At 59.1% G+C, this 14,311-nt stretch overlaps 1 protein-coding gene across 2 annotated transcripts; it reads left to right on the plus strand.

Moving 5' to 3' along the window:
• The first annotated feature begins 8,959 nt into the window (after positions 1-8,959).
• Positions 8,960-14,014, plus strand: DNAJB2 (DnaJ heat shock protein family (Hsp40) member B2). 2 transcript variants are annotated; one of them, XM_086751449.1, is made up of 10 exons: positions 8,960-9,077; positions 9,926-10,015; positions 10,687-10,796; positions 11,221-11,274; positions 11,430-11,546; positions 11,720-11,809; positions 11,938-12,043; positions 12,175-12,245; positions 12,412-12,633; positions 13,583-14,014. In XM_086751449.1, exons 2-10 carry the CDS (start codon positions 9,951-9,953, stop codon positions 13,591-13,593), a joined length of 846 nt encoding a protein of 281 aa, XP_086607575.1. In that variant the 5' UTR covers positions 8,960-9,077; positions 9,926-9,950; the 3' UTR covers positions 13,594-14,014. The 2 variants fall into 2 exon arrangements, with proteins under 2 accessions (XP_086607575.1, XP_086607576.1); XM_086751450.1 differs by lacking the exon at positions 13,583-14,014 and having other exon boundaries at positions 9,017-9,077; positions 12,412-13,576.
• The last annotated feature ends 297 nt before the right edge of the window (positions 14,015-14,311 follow it).

The raw sequence follows: 14,311 nt of genomic DNA on the forward strand, positions 1-14,311 counted from the left end.
GAAATCACAAGGTTGCAAGAATTGCTTGGGAAACATTTTTATCGTTGCTCCAAACAAAGCTGGACCCTGCACCAGCACCCAGAGAGGTAGAAAAAGCAAGCAAGGCAAATTTTAGGCTAGTGAGTCAGAATTCCACCATCTCTTGATGGAAGAATGAGAAAAATGAAGATACCCCAGGGGCAGAGCCCCGCACACCACAGGGGAGACCCCTGCTTGCCGCTGCCCACGGAGCCCGGGAGGTCAGCCAGCGCTCGGACGCCCTTACGTGAGGAGGGGGAGGCAGCACAATGCTCTGCAAGTGTGTGATGCCTCCATCAAGGGCAGACACTTGCACTAAAAAGCTCTTCATTACAAGCTACAATCAAAGTTTGGGGTTTTATTTTTTTTTTTTTTTGCATGTATTCGATACACTCCTCACCAGAGGAGAGGTGTTACTCCTGGTACAGGAACTACTGTCAGCAGAGCTTGCAGTTACCCAAACAAAGCCTCCCAGACAGCTGTCTTCCAGAAGTATGCTAGAGTCTGCCACACCTAAAAGCGCCCAGAGCCGAAACTGGGGAGGAGATGACCCATTCAGAGTCCAGCCTGGTACACCCCATCCACACCTCCATTCCCTGCTCTCTTCACTGTGGAAAGCCCAAACTATTGTTCCCATGTTTCAGACCTCAGCTCCACCCAGGCTGTTCCAGGCAGAGCAAACAGTGTCACAAGTTATTCCGGGGACACGGCCATCTTGGGAAGGTAGAAGAGACCACAGGTATACTATAGGTTCACACATGAAGCCTAGATTGTGGGGGCACAAGGCAAGCACCAAATGATGAGGGGTCCTTTAACCTCAGCCAGTAGCTTCCCAAAGAGGTTGCGTCTGTACATGCCCTGCTTACCCCTCGTTCCCTCCTCGCAGCCCAGCAGCAACCAGGCAGGAGGAAGCTCCTTCACCTTGACAGCTCCCTGAGCCCCGTATGGCCAAGCATTGCCTCCTGCTTGGCCAAGGGCTCCGGCAGCAAACCCAGCAGCTGGGCTGGTAAGCCCAGAGATCTAGCGATGTTCTGGTGCAGGGGGAGTCACGATGACAACCTCTCAAAGCAGAAGGGCATCTCTGTGTCAGCACAGGGTGGACAGCATTGGCTGGTGAAAATAATGAGTCTGTTAAAAGCATCTTGCAGGTGGTGTGAGTTCAAGCAAGTCCCATGTGATGCTAGCTGCTCCAGCAGTATGCCCACAACCCATTGTGCGGGGTCCCTAACGCACAGCTTGCTCCTGATAATGGCCCGGAATCCTATGTCTGATTGCTGCTGCATGTAGTTCTAGCACAACAGCATTTGGGATGTACTTTGCCCCCCGGAAATGTTCTAGCACAGCATGGAGATGGGCAGAAAATGCTCCCTTTGCCATTCCGTAAAATATGCATGCCTTGTTAAGGTCAGAAATGGCCCTCTGAGCACCTCATCCTTCATCTGGAGCAGATGGAGATGATTCAGAGATGAGAAACAAGGGTGACTGGATGGCTAGACACCATGGGCTGCAACGAAAGGTTGAAAGAATGGGGAATATGTGGAAGAGCAAGCAGACACTCAATAAAGGCCTTAAAATATATTTAAGGCAGATGCAGATAGGAAGGGGATTAACTCTTCTGCATGCTCAGGGCAAGAAATGCAAGTTTAAGACTTGCTAGCAGTAAGGACAGTGAAGTATGATTGTCTCAGGGTGGACAGATCTTCATCAGCAGACGTCTTCAGTAACTCAAGTGTGGCATTTACTCCTGAAGACCCACTGGGATGCAGAGCGCGGTAATGATGTGACAGAAGTTCTTTCTGCTGGAGCTGAGCAACAGCAGCGTAATTGCTGGTTCAGATAAAATGAAGTCAATTGTGCAATGCCTGCTGCATCGCCCGGAGCGTGTGCGGCGTTACAGGAACAATAAAGCTAATTCCAGATCTCACTACAGTCCTAAGCCCTGAATCACCCAGCAGTGGCAAGAGCAGGGAGGCACTCCCAGGGACGCAGGCAACCCTGCACGCATGCTGAGCCCCAACCTGCAAGGCTAAAATGGACCAGTGGACGAGTTGGGACTAGCTCTTTTTCAGGCACAGTAGCTCTGGGTGAGCAGGCGCCCTGGCTCGGAGTCAGCCTCCCCGCCTGCCAGTGTCACCCGCCTTTCTTCACGTCCCGGGAAAAGCAGCTACACACCCACGGGAGCCAAATAAAACCGCGGCTGCCTAATTGCAGCGACTTCATGTCAGAGCTCTGAGCATGCCTGGTGTGAACAAGCTGCCTCCAGGCAGGTGATAGAGGGGCTGAGCCTGACAAGGTGTCCCCACACTCACAGAGGATGCTGGCATGCAGCGCTGGTGGGCTGTGTGGAGGGGCCAGCACTGCTTTTGCTCTCTTCCATCAGCTCTTGGTGCTGGCGGTGTAGGAATAGCTGGAAACAGAAGTGCAATGGATTCTGCATGTTTAAGATGATGGTAGAGCTCCTGGAGGGTCACGGGTTCGCCTGTCATACTGGAGGGGCTCTGCATGCCCCAGGCAGGACCATAGGCATGGTGATGGGTCAGTCTCCATCCCTGGCCCTTGAGGCCTTCCCGTTTTACAAGTTCTCAGCAACTGCAACAAAGCTGTGGTCAGCGCTATTGCAATGCTGCAGAGCGTGCTTGTGTGAGCTGGCAGCGATGGGGCAACAGGCAGTGATCACTTCCCCGCTCCCAGGAGTGCCCGCCTCATTGGTGGGACTGTGTCTGAACCCCCAGCTGCCGGCAGCAGAGGGGACAAGGCAGATTCACCCTGGGCAGCTCTGCAGATGCACCCTCTCCTTCGAGGTGGATAAACCGCTGCCAGGTGGGCAAGTCCAACATCCCCCGGGAAAGCAAACAATTCCTAGAGCAAGAGCATCTCACTCAATGGCTCTTCTGCACCCCTGTCTCTGGGGAGCGGTTGAGCCTCAATAGCTGGACAGATGTGTGCAAGGTGGAATTTTTGCACGTGGAAGTGGGTTGCATATAATGCAAAAAGCTGAGGGCATATACTGAGAGCACAGCTGGGCTTGGAGAAACCAGCCCGGAGTCTCAGGGACTGCCGTTAAAAGCGAGAAGGAGCTGCTGGCGGCTGGCCAAGCGCTGGTGGATGTCAGAGGGAAATGGTTAACAAGATAAAAGGTGCATTTAATAACCCAGCTGGGCGATGGCTCCCAGGGTGCTCCTGAGTGGAGCTGTTTGTGTGTGGAGAGAGCGCGGTATGTGAAACCAGTGCTGGGCTCCCTGCTTCATCCCATCCTGAGGATGCCTGGCTCGAACACATCCCTGAGAGCACCACAGCAGAGCTAACTCAGATGTCGAGGGGCTGTGCATGTAAAACAATAGCTATTCTGCAGGATTTCCCTGTTGTAAGGACTCAGGAGCCTTGATTTGCTGAGCTCCCGCGCCTAATGCAACCCTCCTCATTAGGAAAACCCATCTCCAGGAATAGCACGACTGGAGGAATGAGAAGCTGGGAACATAACCTCTGCTCTCCACGTGACACCGTGGAAAGCCCACCTTGCCAAACAAGCCTGGTTTCGTTCCCTGAGACGCCAGGTCTGGCTACTCTGGAGAAAGGCAGAGATGTAACCTGTAGTGCCCAGGGTGTTGTGGCAGTGCCCCCGGGGAGCGAGCAGCAGTGTCGGCGCAGTGCCCAGTGAGGCCATCTGAGGAACCCAAATGCTGGTTGGTGACAGTGAACCATCAGCAAGGGGCTGCCAGGCTTCTGCGGGGATCCCTGCCAGGCACTGCCAGTGTTGGCGCGTTAGGCAGTGGTTCTGAAATAAGCCCCAGGTTATCACTGGAAAAGCTGGAGAGTGACAAGTGGATTTGCAGAGTAATAAGTGACAAGATTGCCCCTTCCTCCAAATTCCCAAATTAATTTATTTGCATTTTTCTATATTAAAGCAAATTTTGCTGCATTAAAGCAAATTTTGCTGCAACTGGACCTTTGAATTGGGAAATTCTAAACTATCCCTACTAGTTAATTGTTGCCTTCTCTAGATACTCCCCCAACAAATTGGTGTTATCCCCAATTTTTCTTAGCAAACTGCGGGCCTTGCACCCATTCCTGGGGATTCCTTCTGCAAAGGTCTTTGGCAGTGTATCTGCTGGCTCACAGGCACAGCTTTGCTGTTGATGCATCCTTAGCCATGCAGGAATATAAACAGGCTGGCTTTGCACGCTGAGGTCGATATTCTAGGCGAATACAAAAAGTAGATCTGGAAAGACCTTTGGCAGCAGCTATAAGCCTTCTTCTTCCCTGGACATAGAAAACAGATTATTCCATCCCACTTTCCAGCAATATCGTGATTTATGCGAGTGCTGTTATCATCATCTCCTGCCAGCTCCATGTAAGTATCTCATGCCAGCGGTGTTGATCTGAATCAGATGCGCAATTGTGCTGAAAAGTGACAAGTTTGCATAGCAATAGCTGCTTTCCCCGAGGCATGGCTGATCAGTACCACATACATTTTAAAGTCTTTAATTCTCTGCTGACAGAATCAAAATTAATTCTTCTGTTACTTTTTTTTTCTGGTATTATCAGTAATCTATAGAGTTTTCTGGGTCAGATGGTTTATTTTCTTAACAATTGGAGTGATTTCCATCCTTCAGTCCCTTGAAATTACCCATTTATGATAGCTCTATTCAAAAATCACCATTAGAGGCTCAGTAAGACGCTGGTTAGGTCCATTAATACTCTCAGTGTGGGCCTGATCAATTTAAAATGTCAGTTTTAGCAGGTGATGCTTTACATGTTGGTTTATTACAGATGGCATCGAAATTATAGCCTTCCCTCTCGCATCCACAGCATTGCACTGGTATTTAGGCACTGGTGGCTGCAGGAAACAGCAGAAGGCCACTTACCAGCATCCTTTAGTACTTTTTATTGTTTTCCTCTAACACAAATGCATTTGCCCCATCTCCTTTTTTATTGCACCCTGCTTGGCTTGTTTTCTGCCTTTAAGCCATGCCTAGCCCAAAGGCAATGGGCCAAGGGTGGGCGTGTTGAGGACCAGACAGCCCCCAGCCCAACCAGGCACTGCGGGAAAATCCTGGCCAAGCCAGCTGGATACGAGGGTCCTGGTGCTTGGGAGTGTATGGGCATGAGCGTGTTGGCATACGTGAGTGAAATCACATTTTGCTTTGCGATAAAATCCCTTCCTGTCCCGTGTCAGCCGCAACTTCTGCTTCCCTCCGAGGCTGAAGGGCTCCCCAGCATTTTGGAGGTGTGGGGGGTGTGGTATCAGTTGTAGAATCGTTTAGGTCAGAAAAGACCTTGAAGATCATCAAGCCTGACCGTTAACCTAGCGCTGCCAAGGCTGCCACTAAGCCATGTCCCTACGCTCCACACCTACACGTCTGCTAAATACCTCCGGGGATGGCGAAGCCCCTTGCTGCCATGAAGCTCAGCTGCCACCTGCGCCCGCGCACGTGCTCATCGTCGTGGATAACGTGTTTAGTCATGGGCCTCTGCCACCTCTGTCAGCCTCTGACTCTGTTGATTTAAAATCTGCAAGCACCTTGGTTTTGCCTGCATTTTGGCTGGGGCAGCAGCCTCGGCATCAGCGCAGCAGGCGAGCACTCCCGCGGGGCAGCGCCTGGGATGCGCAGCCTGCATCTAGCAGATTGCTGAATCCGGCCCGAAGTCATCGCCCTGCCTGAACGAAAGTCACCCTGACTTTGCTGTTTCTTGCTTCTCTGTCCTGCTGCGCTGACTGAAAGCACCGGGGTGAATTTGGCTCCCTGGATACTCCCCAGCTCCTAGAAGGTGCAATTCTAGAAAAGCCAGCTGGGATGAGAACAGAGTGGCTTGGGAAAGAGATGGGCAGGCGGCTGAGAGGACAGCCATCGAGACAAATGTGAGGAGCATCAAAAACATTAGGGAGTGGAGAAATTGGCTGTGCAGGGAAGTCAGTGGAGCTGGGCAGGGCTGTTTGGGGTACAAGAACAAATGCAGACTTTAAAAATGGGCACCCTGCTCATGTGATGTCCTTGGCTGTGCCCAGCCCCTGTGTTCAGGGGCCCCCACCCTGGCACAGCCCTTCCAGAGGTGAGCAAACCCGCTGCTCCCACTGACCTGTGTTTTGGGGGCTGCACCCACTCTGTGGCCATGCGCAGAGATGGGGAGCATGGCCATAGCCGCTGCCCGTTGTCTCTCCTGAGAGCAGATAGGCAGAGGAAGGCAGCACGGAGATGGCACCCAGGAGCCATCTGCTCGCTCTGCTCAACCATTTCTCACCCCATCCCACCAGCTCCTGCTCCCTCCCTGCTGCATCTCCACACACCTGCCCCGGAGCGCGGACCTTCCCTCGGGAAGCGGGGAGAAGGGAAGGGGAGATGGCTGGGTGCGACCAGGGGAGCGGTGGGTACACAATAATGACTCCACAGCTCAAAAATCACCAAGAATGCAATTTTGCAGTACGTGATTGTCAGTTTTGAGGGGGCTGTGAAAGGGTTTGTATTCTCCTGAGGAAATCAAAAGACAAAATGTTGCTCAGCACTGCAAAAAAAATCTCTCTCTTACTACGTGGTTTGCCTAATAATGTAGCACGAGTTTATGATGCAATTCAGTTGGCTTCCTGAGAGACTGGGTAACCAGGACAAAAAAAAAATCAGACCTTTGAGGTCCTGCTTCACTCACCCAGAAGTTCTTTTCTCAGAAAGCCTCAAGACTATTTCATGAGCATTTTTGCAACTCTGTAAAGCCAACACCGGGGTTGCAACACTGTCCTGGTTTCAGCAGGGATAGAGTTAATTTTCTTCCTCGTAGCTGGTATAGCACTGTGTTTTGGATGTAGGATGAGAATAACGTTGATAACACAGGGATGTTTTAATTACTGCTGAGCAGTGCTTACACAGAGTCAAGGCCTCTTCTGCTTCTCACATCACCCCATCAGCAAGCAGGCTGGGGGTGCACAAGGAGCTGGGAGGGGACGCAGCCGGGACAGCTGACCCTGGCTGACCAAAGGGATATTCCCTACCATATGACGTCATGCTCAGCATATAAACTAGGGGGAAGGCTGGCCATCCGCTGCTCAGGAACAGGCTGGGCATCAGTCAGTTGGTGGTGAGCAACTGTTTTTTTTTTTTTTCATTTGCATCACTTGTCTTTCTTGGGTTTTATTTCTCTCTCCCTTTTTGTTACTTTCCTTTTCATTACAATTTATTGTTATTATTATTATAGTTTTGTTTTGCTTGCTTCAATTATTAAACTGTTCTAATCTCAACCCACAAGTTTTCTCACTTTTACTCTTCCCACTCTCTCCCATCCCACCGGGGCGGGCGGGAGTGAGCGAGCAGCTGTGTGGTGCTTAGTTGTCAGCTGGAGTTAAACCACGACAGACACACTCAAGATGACTGTGCTGGGTTTGAAGCTCGCGTGAGCCAGGCTGGCAGATAGACGCGCCGAGACTTCAGGCAGACCTAGGAGGAAAGGGCAGGGGAAAGAGGGCAGGGTGCTGTGGCTGAAGGCATGTGCCGTGCAAGGCACCAGTGGGTGATGGGCTGGTTCTCTTTGGCTGCTGTGAGGTGGCTGGCTTTGCTGGTTTGAGTAGTGGAGTGACTGTGACAGCTCAGGGGCGAGGTGTGGTTGGCACAGCATCCTCTCTCCTACCAGTGCCCAACTCCACACGGCCTCCTCTAAGGACATTAAGGAGGTGTGACTCCTTCTCACTGCATATCCTGGTCTCACGGCTGAGGGACGCACGTGCCACGAAGGCAGCAGCGACGTGTTGAGCTCCAGACAGCACGCAGGTTCCTCTCCTGTCCCAGCATGGAGGCCTCCCCGTCCGGTGGGCACGGAGAGGGATGGCAGCTTAGAGGCCTCCTTATCCCCATATCAGCTGCAAAAGCCGAGAGGAGGAAAGCAAGGTGCTCAGACACAGCGAAGTCCTGGTGGCATCTCCCCGGCTTCCCAGCCGGCCGACGGGGTCCCTGTGAAGCAGCCTGTGGCTCCATCTAGTGCCCACGCCAACCCGGGCCGGGCCAGCCCTGCACCCATGGCTGGGCAGAGGGGCCAAACCAGAGCCCCTGGCAGGCGGCGAGGGCACCCCGGCCCCAGGCAGCCACCCCAGGGCGCCTGCTCCCCACTCCCGGGCAGGCGGCTCCGGGGGGGAGATGGGGGCAGCGCTGTCAGGGCATCCGGGGAGGGAAGGCAAAAAAAACCCAAAACCACAACACAACGACAGGGAACAGCCAAAGGAGTGGCATCAGGTGCTGTCAGACGGCAGCGGCCGGGTGTCCCATCCCTCGGAAAGCGGGGGCTCCCTGGCACAGCGGATGCCCCCGGCACGTCGCCCGTCCCAGCGCTCACCCGGGCCCACTGCTCGTGGCTGGGGTGGGCTCTTCCTGGGGACATCTGTCCCGAAACCGCTCCCTGAGGGGCGCCGGGAGCAGCCTGTGCCAATGCTCGGCTCTCCCCAGCCTGCAGGCAAAGCGGCGCTGGGAAAGCTTGCCCCATTTCCCAGTTAGGGATTCACAGGAGGTGAGGAAGGTGTCCCGGCTGCAGGGCAGGGGTGGTAGGGGGTCCCAAGGGCTCCCTCCTCCTCCTCCCACCCGGACAGCAAGAGGGCACAGCACGACCTCCGCGGCCAGGGCGGGCTCCTGGGGGTGGGGGGGAGGGCGGTGTGAGAGCGGCGGCCCCTCAGCGTAAGCGGGGCCGGCCATGCCCTGCCCGGGCCCCGGCAGGGAGCTGTGCCCGGCAAGGCTGCACCCCGGCCGCGGCCCGGCCAAAAGCGCTGAGTCACCCCCGCCAACCCCTCCCGCTGGGCTGGGGCGGGGGTTGGGGTGGGCACGGGGGTGGGGAGCGGGACGGGGAACGGGTCAAGCACGCCCTCCCTTATGACCTCACCCGCCTGAAACGCGATCGTGTGACGTCACGAGGCGGCGGCGCGGCGGTTGGCTGTGGCCGCCGCTCGTCGTCCAGCGGAGCCCCGCCTCCAGGCCCCGCGGCGGCCCGGGCGGGCGGAGAGTGCGGGGAGGGGGGGGGCGTGGGAAGACGCGCGACGCCGGCCGCGGGCGGCCCGGGGCGGGCGGGGAGGGCTCGGCTGCGGCACGCAGGTGGGTGCAGGGGGGGCAGCGGGGGGGGGGCGTGGAGCAGCGCGGGGACCGGGGCCGGTGCGGTGCCGTCCCTTCCCCGCCCCTCCCAGTGGCCTGGATCCCGCTGGCCGCAGCCCAGGGCTGCCCGCCGGTGGCACGGGGGGGGGACGCGGGGGACGGAAACTTCCAGCAGCAGCGCCGGGCCGGGCAGCGTCGTGTTTACAGCCGGGCCCGGGGGTGGGCGGGGGCGCGGTCCCCGGCGGCGCCGCCCCGCCGCGCTCCCGGTACCGGTGCCTGTGCCAGCGCCGCCCACCCCGTCAGCTGACGCGACCGGGGGGCGAGTACCGGCGCGGGTGGTCGGCACTCTGCGGGCGAGCTGGGGGGGACGGGGCAGGCTGGAGCGGCGGCATCCCGTTCCCGATCGGAGCAGGGCGGCCGATTGAAGTGTCCCGCGGTGCCCCGGGGACGAGGAGGGTCCCCGCTGAGCCCTTAATCCGCTCCAGACGCTAAGCACCTTAGCGGGCTGCTCCCCCCCCCGGCTCCCGCCCCAGGACAGAGCCCTTCGGGGCAGCTGAGGTGGGGAGTGGGGCTGGCAGCGAGGGTCCCCGTCTCCCTGCTCGGGCAGGTTGGGGTGATGCAGGTGGGACCGCGGTGTGGCAGCAGCAAGGGGGGGGGGGTCTGTGCGCACGTCCAGATGGCCGAGGCGTGGGCAGGGCCGTGGGAAGCCGTGTGTGGGGCTGCTGGGGTGGGACCTGTGGGGTGCTCAGGGGCCTTGGGAAGGGCAGGGCAACCCACCCGTGGTCTCTCGCACTCGGCACTGCCAGGCTGTCCCTGCAGACCCCTGACATTGCCTTTCTCCCACCACGCAGTGACCCCGCGGGACAGCCGCACGTCATGGTGGACTACTACGAAGCGCTGGGGGTGAGCCGCAATGCCACCGCCGAGGACATCAAGAAGGCGTAAGTGGGTGGCAGATGTGCCCCTGCCCCCTGGGCAGAGCAGTCTGAGCCACCCCCCAACCCCTTGCTGGGACTCTCTGTGGGGCCAGGGGCCAGCTCCAGAGGTGACAATCCAGCCTTTGTTTCCTTTGTGCGGAGGACAGAGCAGGGCCGGGCTTTGCTGCGCACAAAAGCATCTCTTGGTGGGGTTTGGTCCTTTTTGTCACTGCTGTCAGTCCCAGGGCCAGCGATGGAGGCAGGAGGTTGGGTCCCACTGGTGTTGGGAGGCGTCCCCTCTCTCTGACAGAGGGCGCAGAGATGGCAGAGGGGTGGGACACGGGGGCTCTACTGGCAGGAGGACCAGGTGAGCGACCCCTGGTCCGCACGCACCTGCAGTGGAGCCCGAGAAGGCTCCGGAGCAAACATGTGAGCACTGTCTGCAGCCACTGCCGAGGGCAGCTGGGGTAGGCACAGGCTGCACTGCTGGGATCACGCTGCAAATATTTGCTTGGGAAGTGAACCAGCCTGGGAAGCTCCCGTTTGATGCTAGAGGCTGTAGGGCACTGGGTGAAGTGGGCTTGGGGTGCCCCAGCCCACGGGGTCAGAGGTGTGCACTCAAGAGGGGGGTTGCTGGTGCAGGAGCCCCCACCGCCTGACGGCTGCTGTGTCCCCATCACTGCCTGTCTGTGCAGGTACAGGAAGGCTGCGCTGAAATGGCACCCGGATAAAAACCCGGACAACAAGGAGTACGCCGAGCAGAGGTTCAAGGAGATCGCCGAGGCGTATGAAGTGCTATCGGACAGTAAGAGGCCACGCTGCTCTCTCGTATGACCCCACCGCCCTTGGGGTTGCTCGCCCTGGGGTGTCCTGCTGCTGGGCTCAGCCGGGTGGCATCCCTGGATGTCCCCGAGAGGCAGTGGGTCCCTCCAGCTTTACTGCCCAGCTTATGGGACTTGGTTGCTCCCCACACATCCCCCAAAACGGCTCCTGGGAGATGCTGGGGTGCTGGCCTCTGGGGTGATTCTCCCCAGCAGGGCTGAGGCTTGCACATGCTCACCCGATGTCCCGACTTGGGTTTGGGAGCGGTGCCAGTGCAGCGGGGGCTCATGCCACCCGCCTCCTCTTGCTCCCTGCTGTTCTGCACCTCCCTTGGCCGGGGGAAGCGTCAGTGCTCCTGCCCATGCCTGGCAGCAGCTTCCCCACAGCCACCTTTCTTCTCCCTGCAGAGCAGAAGCGTGATGTCTATGACCGTTACGGCAAGGAGGGGCTCATGGGGGCAGGTGAGTGGGTGAGCAGGGCCATGCGGCGTTGATGCAGCTCTGGATGCGGCCCCGTCTGAAGACCTGGTGTGGGTCTGTGACCCCCGGGGCTCCCTGCCCTTTGCGGGGTTCCCACCCAGGGCTCCACTTAACTCTGAGCCTCTTCCCTCTGGCAGGACCTGGGGGCTCCAGGGCCGATGCTGGGGCTCCTGAATTCACCTTCACCTTCCGCAGTGCTCACGATGTCTTCCGGGAGTTCTTCGGCGGGCGAGACCCCTTCGCCGACTTGTTTGGTGCGTGCAGGGCAGGGGGGCCAGGGGTCGGCGCTGGGGCAGCTCTCTGGCTCTGAGGCAGCTACTGGGCTTGGGGACAGGGTGCGTGGCCAGCTCCAGGGTGGGGGGTCCCTGTTCCTAGCTCACCAAGCCGTGGGGGCAATGCTAATGGGGTTGGGGGCCCTATCTTCCAGATGAGATGCTGCCCTTCTCCGAGCTGCGAGGACCTGGCTCCCGGCACCACGGGGGAGGCCACTTCTTTTCCGCCTTCCCAGGGTCCTCAGGTAGGAGATGCTGCCAGCCCCTGCCTGGCAGGGTAGTCCTGGGACACTGCATCCCCCTGTGCAGGGTCTGTCCCCTGCCTTCCTTGCACCCCCCACCCTGGCACTGACCTTGTCTCTCCCTTCTCCAGATTTCTTCACCTCATCCTTCAGCTCTGGCGCCGATGCAGGGCTGGGCTTCCGCTCTGTCTCCACCTCCACCACCTTCGTTAACGGCAGGCGCATCACTACCAAGCGGTGAGGGCAGCGCTGGCCCACCTCGCTCCCGCAGACTCCCTCTCATCGGCAGGCCTCGGAACTTGCCTCTGTGGTGCTCTGGCTGCCTGGCTGTTGACCGTCCATCCGTCTGTCTGTCTGTCTGTCTGCAGGATTATCGAGAACGGGCGAGAGCGGGTGGAAGTGGAGGAGGACGGGGAGCTGAAGTCGATCCACATCGACGGTGAGAAGCGGCACTGCCGACCAACTTGCTGTGGACTGGCAGTGCCACCTCCTTTGGAGACCCCTCTCCTCCTTTGGGATGGCCAAGGGGGTCCTCTATCCAGCCCTGTGCCAGCTCTGGGGAGCTGGAGCAGATATGACCCTCATCCTTGCCTCTGTCCCTGCAGGTGTCCCCGATGACATGGCGCTGGGGCTGGAGCTGAGCCGACGGGAGCAGCACGCATTCCCCAGCCCGCGGCCCCCCTCGCCCCCGCCGCCTGCCCCGCACCAGCCCCCGGGCTCCTCGCCCGTCTGCCTGTACACGGACAGTGAGGATGAGGACGAGGACTTGCAGCTGGCCATGGCCTACAGCCTCTCCGAGATGGAGGCCGCGGGGCACCACCAAGCAGGTGGGCATGGCCTCGGTGCCCCGCTGGCACCGGGGGGCAGCCCTGGCACCCCATCTTCTGCCCGCAGAGCCCGCGGTCCCCGGGGGGTGCCAGAGCAGGAGCCGCCGGGGGCCAACAGCTCCAGCGCAGTGGGGCACGAACCTGCCCCCAAAGCGAAGCAGTGGCATTGCCCCTTGCTCTGAGTGTGGGGCTGGAGTTGTGCCCCCTGCCCCTGTGAGGCAGGGGGAGGAAAGAGGGTCTGGGGGCTCAGTGCTTGGGGCTCAGCTCCTGCCTCCCCCAGCAAAGGAGGGGGTCTCTGCTGCCCTGCCTCCTGCTGCTGCTGAGGTGGGTGGGCAGTTGGGGGGCCCCTGGTGTCAAGGGGTTGCCAGGGTTGGGGGTTGTGGCTGGAAGAGGGGCCCTTGGTGGGGTCCCAGAAAGAGGAGCAGCTCCCTGCCCTGGCTCCTGGGGGCATGGGGTGCCCGCGGGCTCTGCCTGCTCCTTTCTGCTCGCCTGCCCTACAGACAGGCAGGGGCTCGGGCTGGTGCCCCCCCGGCTGCTGCCTGCCCCTGCCCAGGCTGGGGGCCCTGGGTCGGGATCTCCCTCCTTGCAAAGAGGGGTGCGTGCATGGGATTTGCTTGGTGCCTTGTGTCTGTCTCTTCCCCTCTGGATGCTGTCACTCCTGCCTGTACCCTGTCCTCCTCCTCTGTCCCCCCTTCGCAGCCCCTGCCTGGTCACCCCCTTCCCTGTGCCTTGGCCTAGGGGCACTGTCCCTCCCTGCTTCCCGCAGCAGCAGTGACCCTCAGTGATGCTCACAGGTGTTCCCACCCTCACCACCGTGGTCCTGCCTTGGCTCTCCTCTTCCTCCTCCTGGGACCTTCCTCCCTTCCTCTGCGCCTCTTCCCAGCCCTGGGCCGAGGAGGGTTTCACGGGTGCCGTTGTGTGTGTCCCCCCCCTCCGCTTGTCTCCCCAGGTGTGTTCTGAGGCTGCTGCGCCCAGGGACCGTGCACGCCCACTCGCCCACGGAGGCTCTCCCAGCCAGGACACGGCTTTGTCCCTGCACGGCCACCCCCTGCCACCCCCTTCCCCCAGCACCCTCTGGCTCTGTGGGACGTGGCGGGGCGGGGGGGGGGGGGGCACGATGGGACTTATGGCCAAGCAATATTTGTGGGGGGGTGCTCAGAGGGAGCTGTTATGGGCACCATGAGGTGATAAGAGGGTGGGGAAGGGGGCTGGAGGGAGGTTTGCTGTAGATTAGGCTGCTGAGGGGGGTGCTGGCAGCAGGCAGCGAGGGGCAGCAAGGCTGGGCTCAGCCACTGGGGCTGGGCTCTGCCCCCTCCTCGCTGCAGCCCACCCATCCCTGACCCCCTGCTGCTGACAGCTGTCAATAAACCTGTTTGCAGTAGCTGCTGCCTGCGGGGTGTCTCTGGGCTAGGGGCTGCAGGGTAACCCCTTCTCTCTATTGTGAGGGGGTGATGGCTGCTGTGCTGCTGCAGGGATGGGCACGCACACAGTCAGAAGCCAGGCCTGGCTGCAGCTGCACGAACGCGACACAAGAACTTTATTCACATCAAGATACAAAATTATATTTCTCTAGAAATTTCTCTTCTGCTCGAGTGATGAGGCAGGGAGCACATGGAGGGGACCGGGGGCTGGGCCAGGCCCCTCTGCACCCAGTGCTCCTCCTCTGCAGGGGACCCCT

This window comes from Chlamydotis macqueenii, chromosome 6 (genome assembly GCF_036417535.1).
Source record: "Chlamydotis macqueenii isolate bChlMac1 chromosome 6, bChlMac1.mat, whole genome shotgun sequence".
In the NCBI taxonomy this organism is placed as follows: Eukaryota; Metazoa; Chordata; class Aves; order Otidiformes; family Otididae; genus Chlamydotis; species Chlamydotis macqueenii.

Bases quoted from the DNA above. Each gene is read 5' to 3' on its own strand.
- DNAJB2 (XM_086751450.1), top strand. From the start codon at position 9,951: ATGGTGGACTACTACGAAGCGCTGGGGGTGAGCCGCAATGCCACCGCC. The intron at 10,797-11,220 runs GTAAGAGGCCAC...TTCTCCCTGCAG, and splicing joins GTATGAAGTGCTATCGGACA to AGCAGAAGCGTGATGTCTAT. The intron at 11,810-11,937 runs GTAGGAGATGCT...TCCCTTCTCCAG, and splicing joins CGCCTTCCCAGGGTCCTCAG to ATTTCTTCACCTCATCCTTC.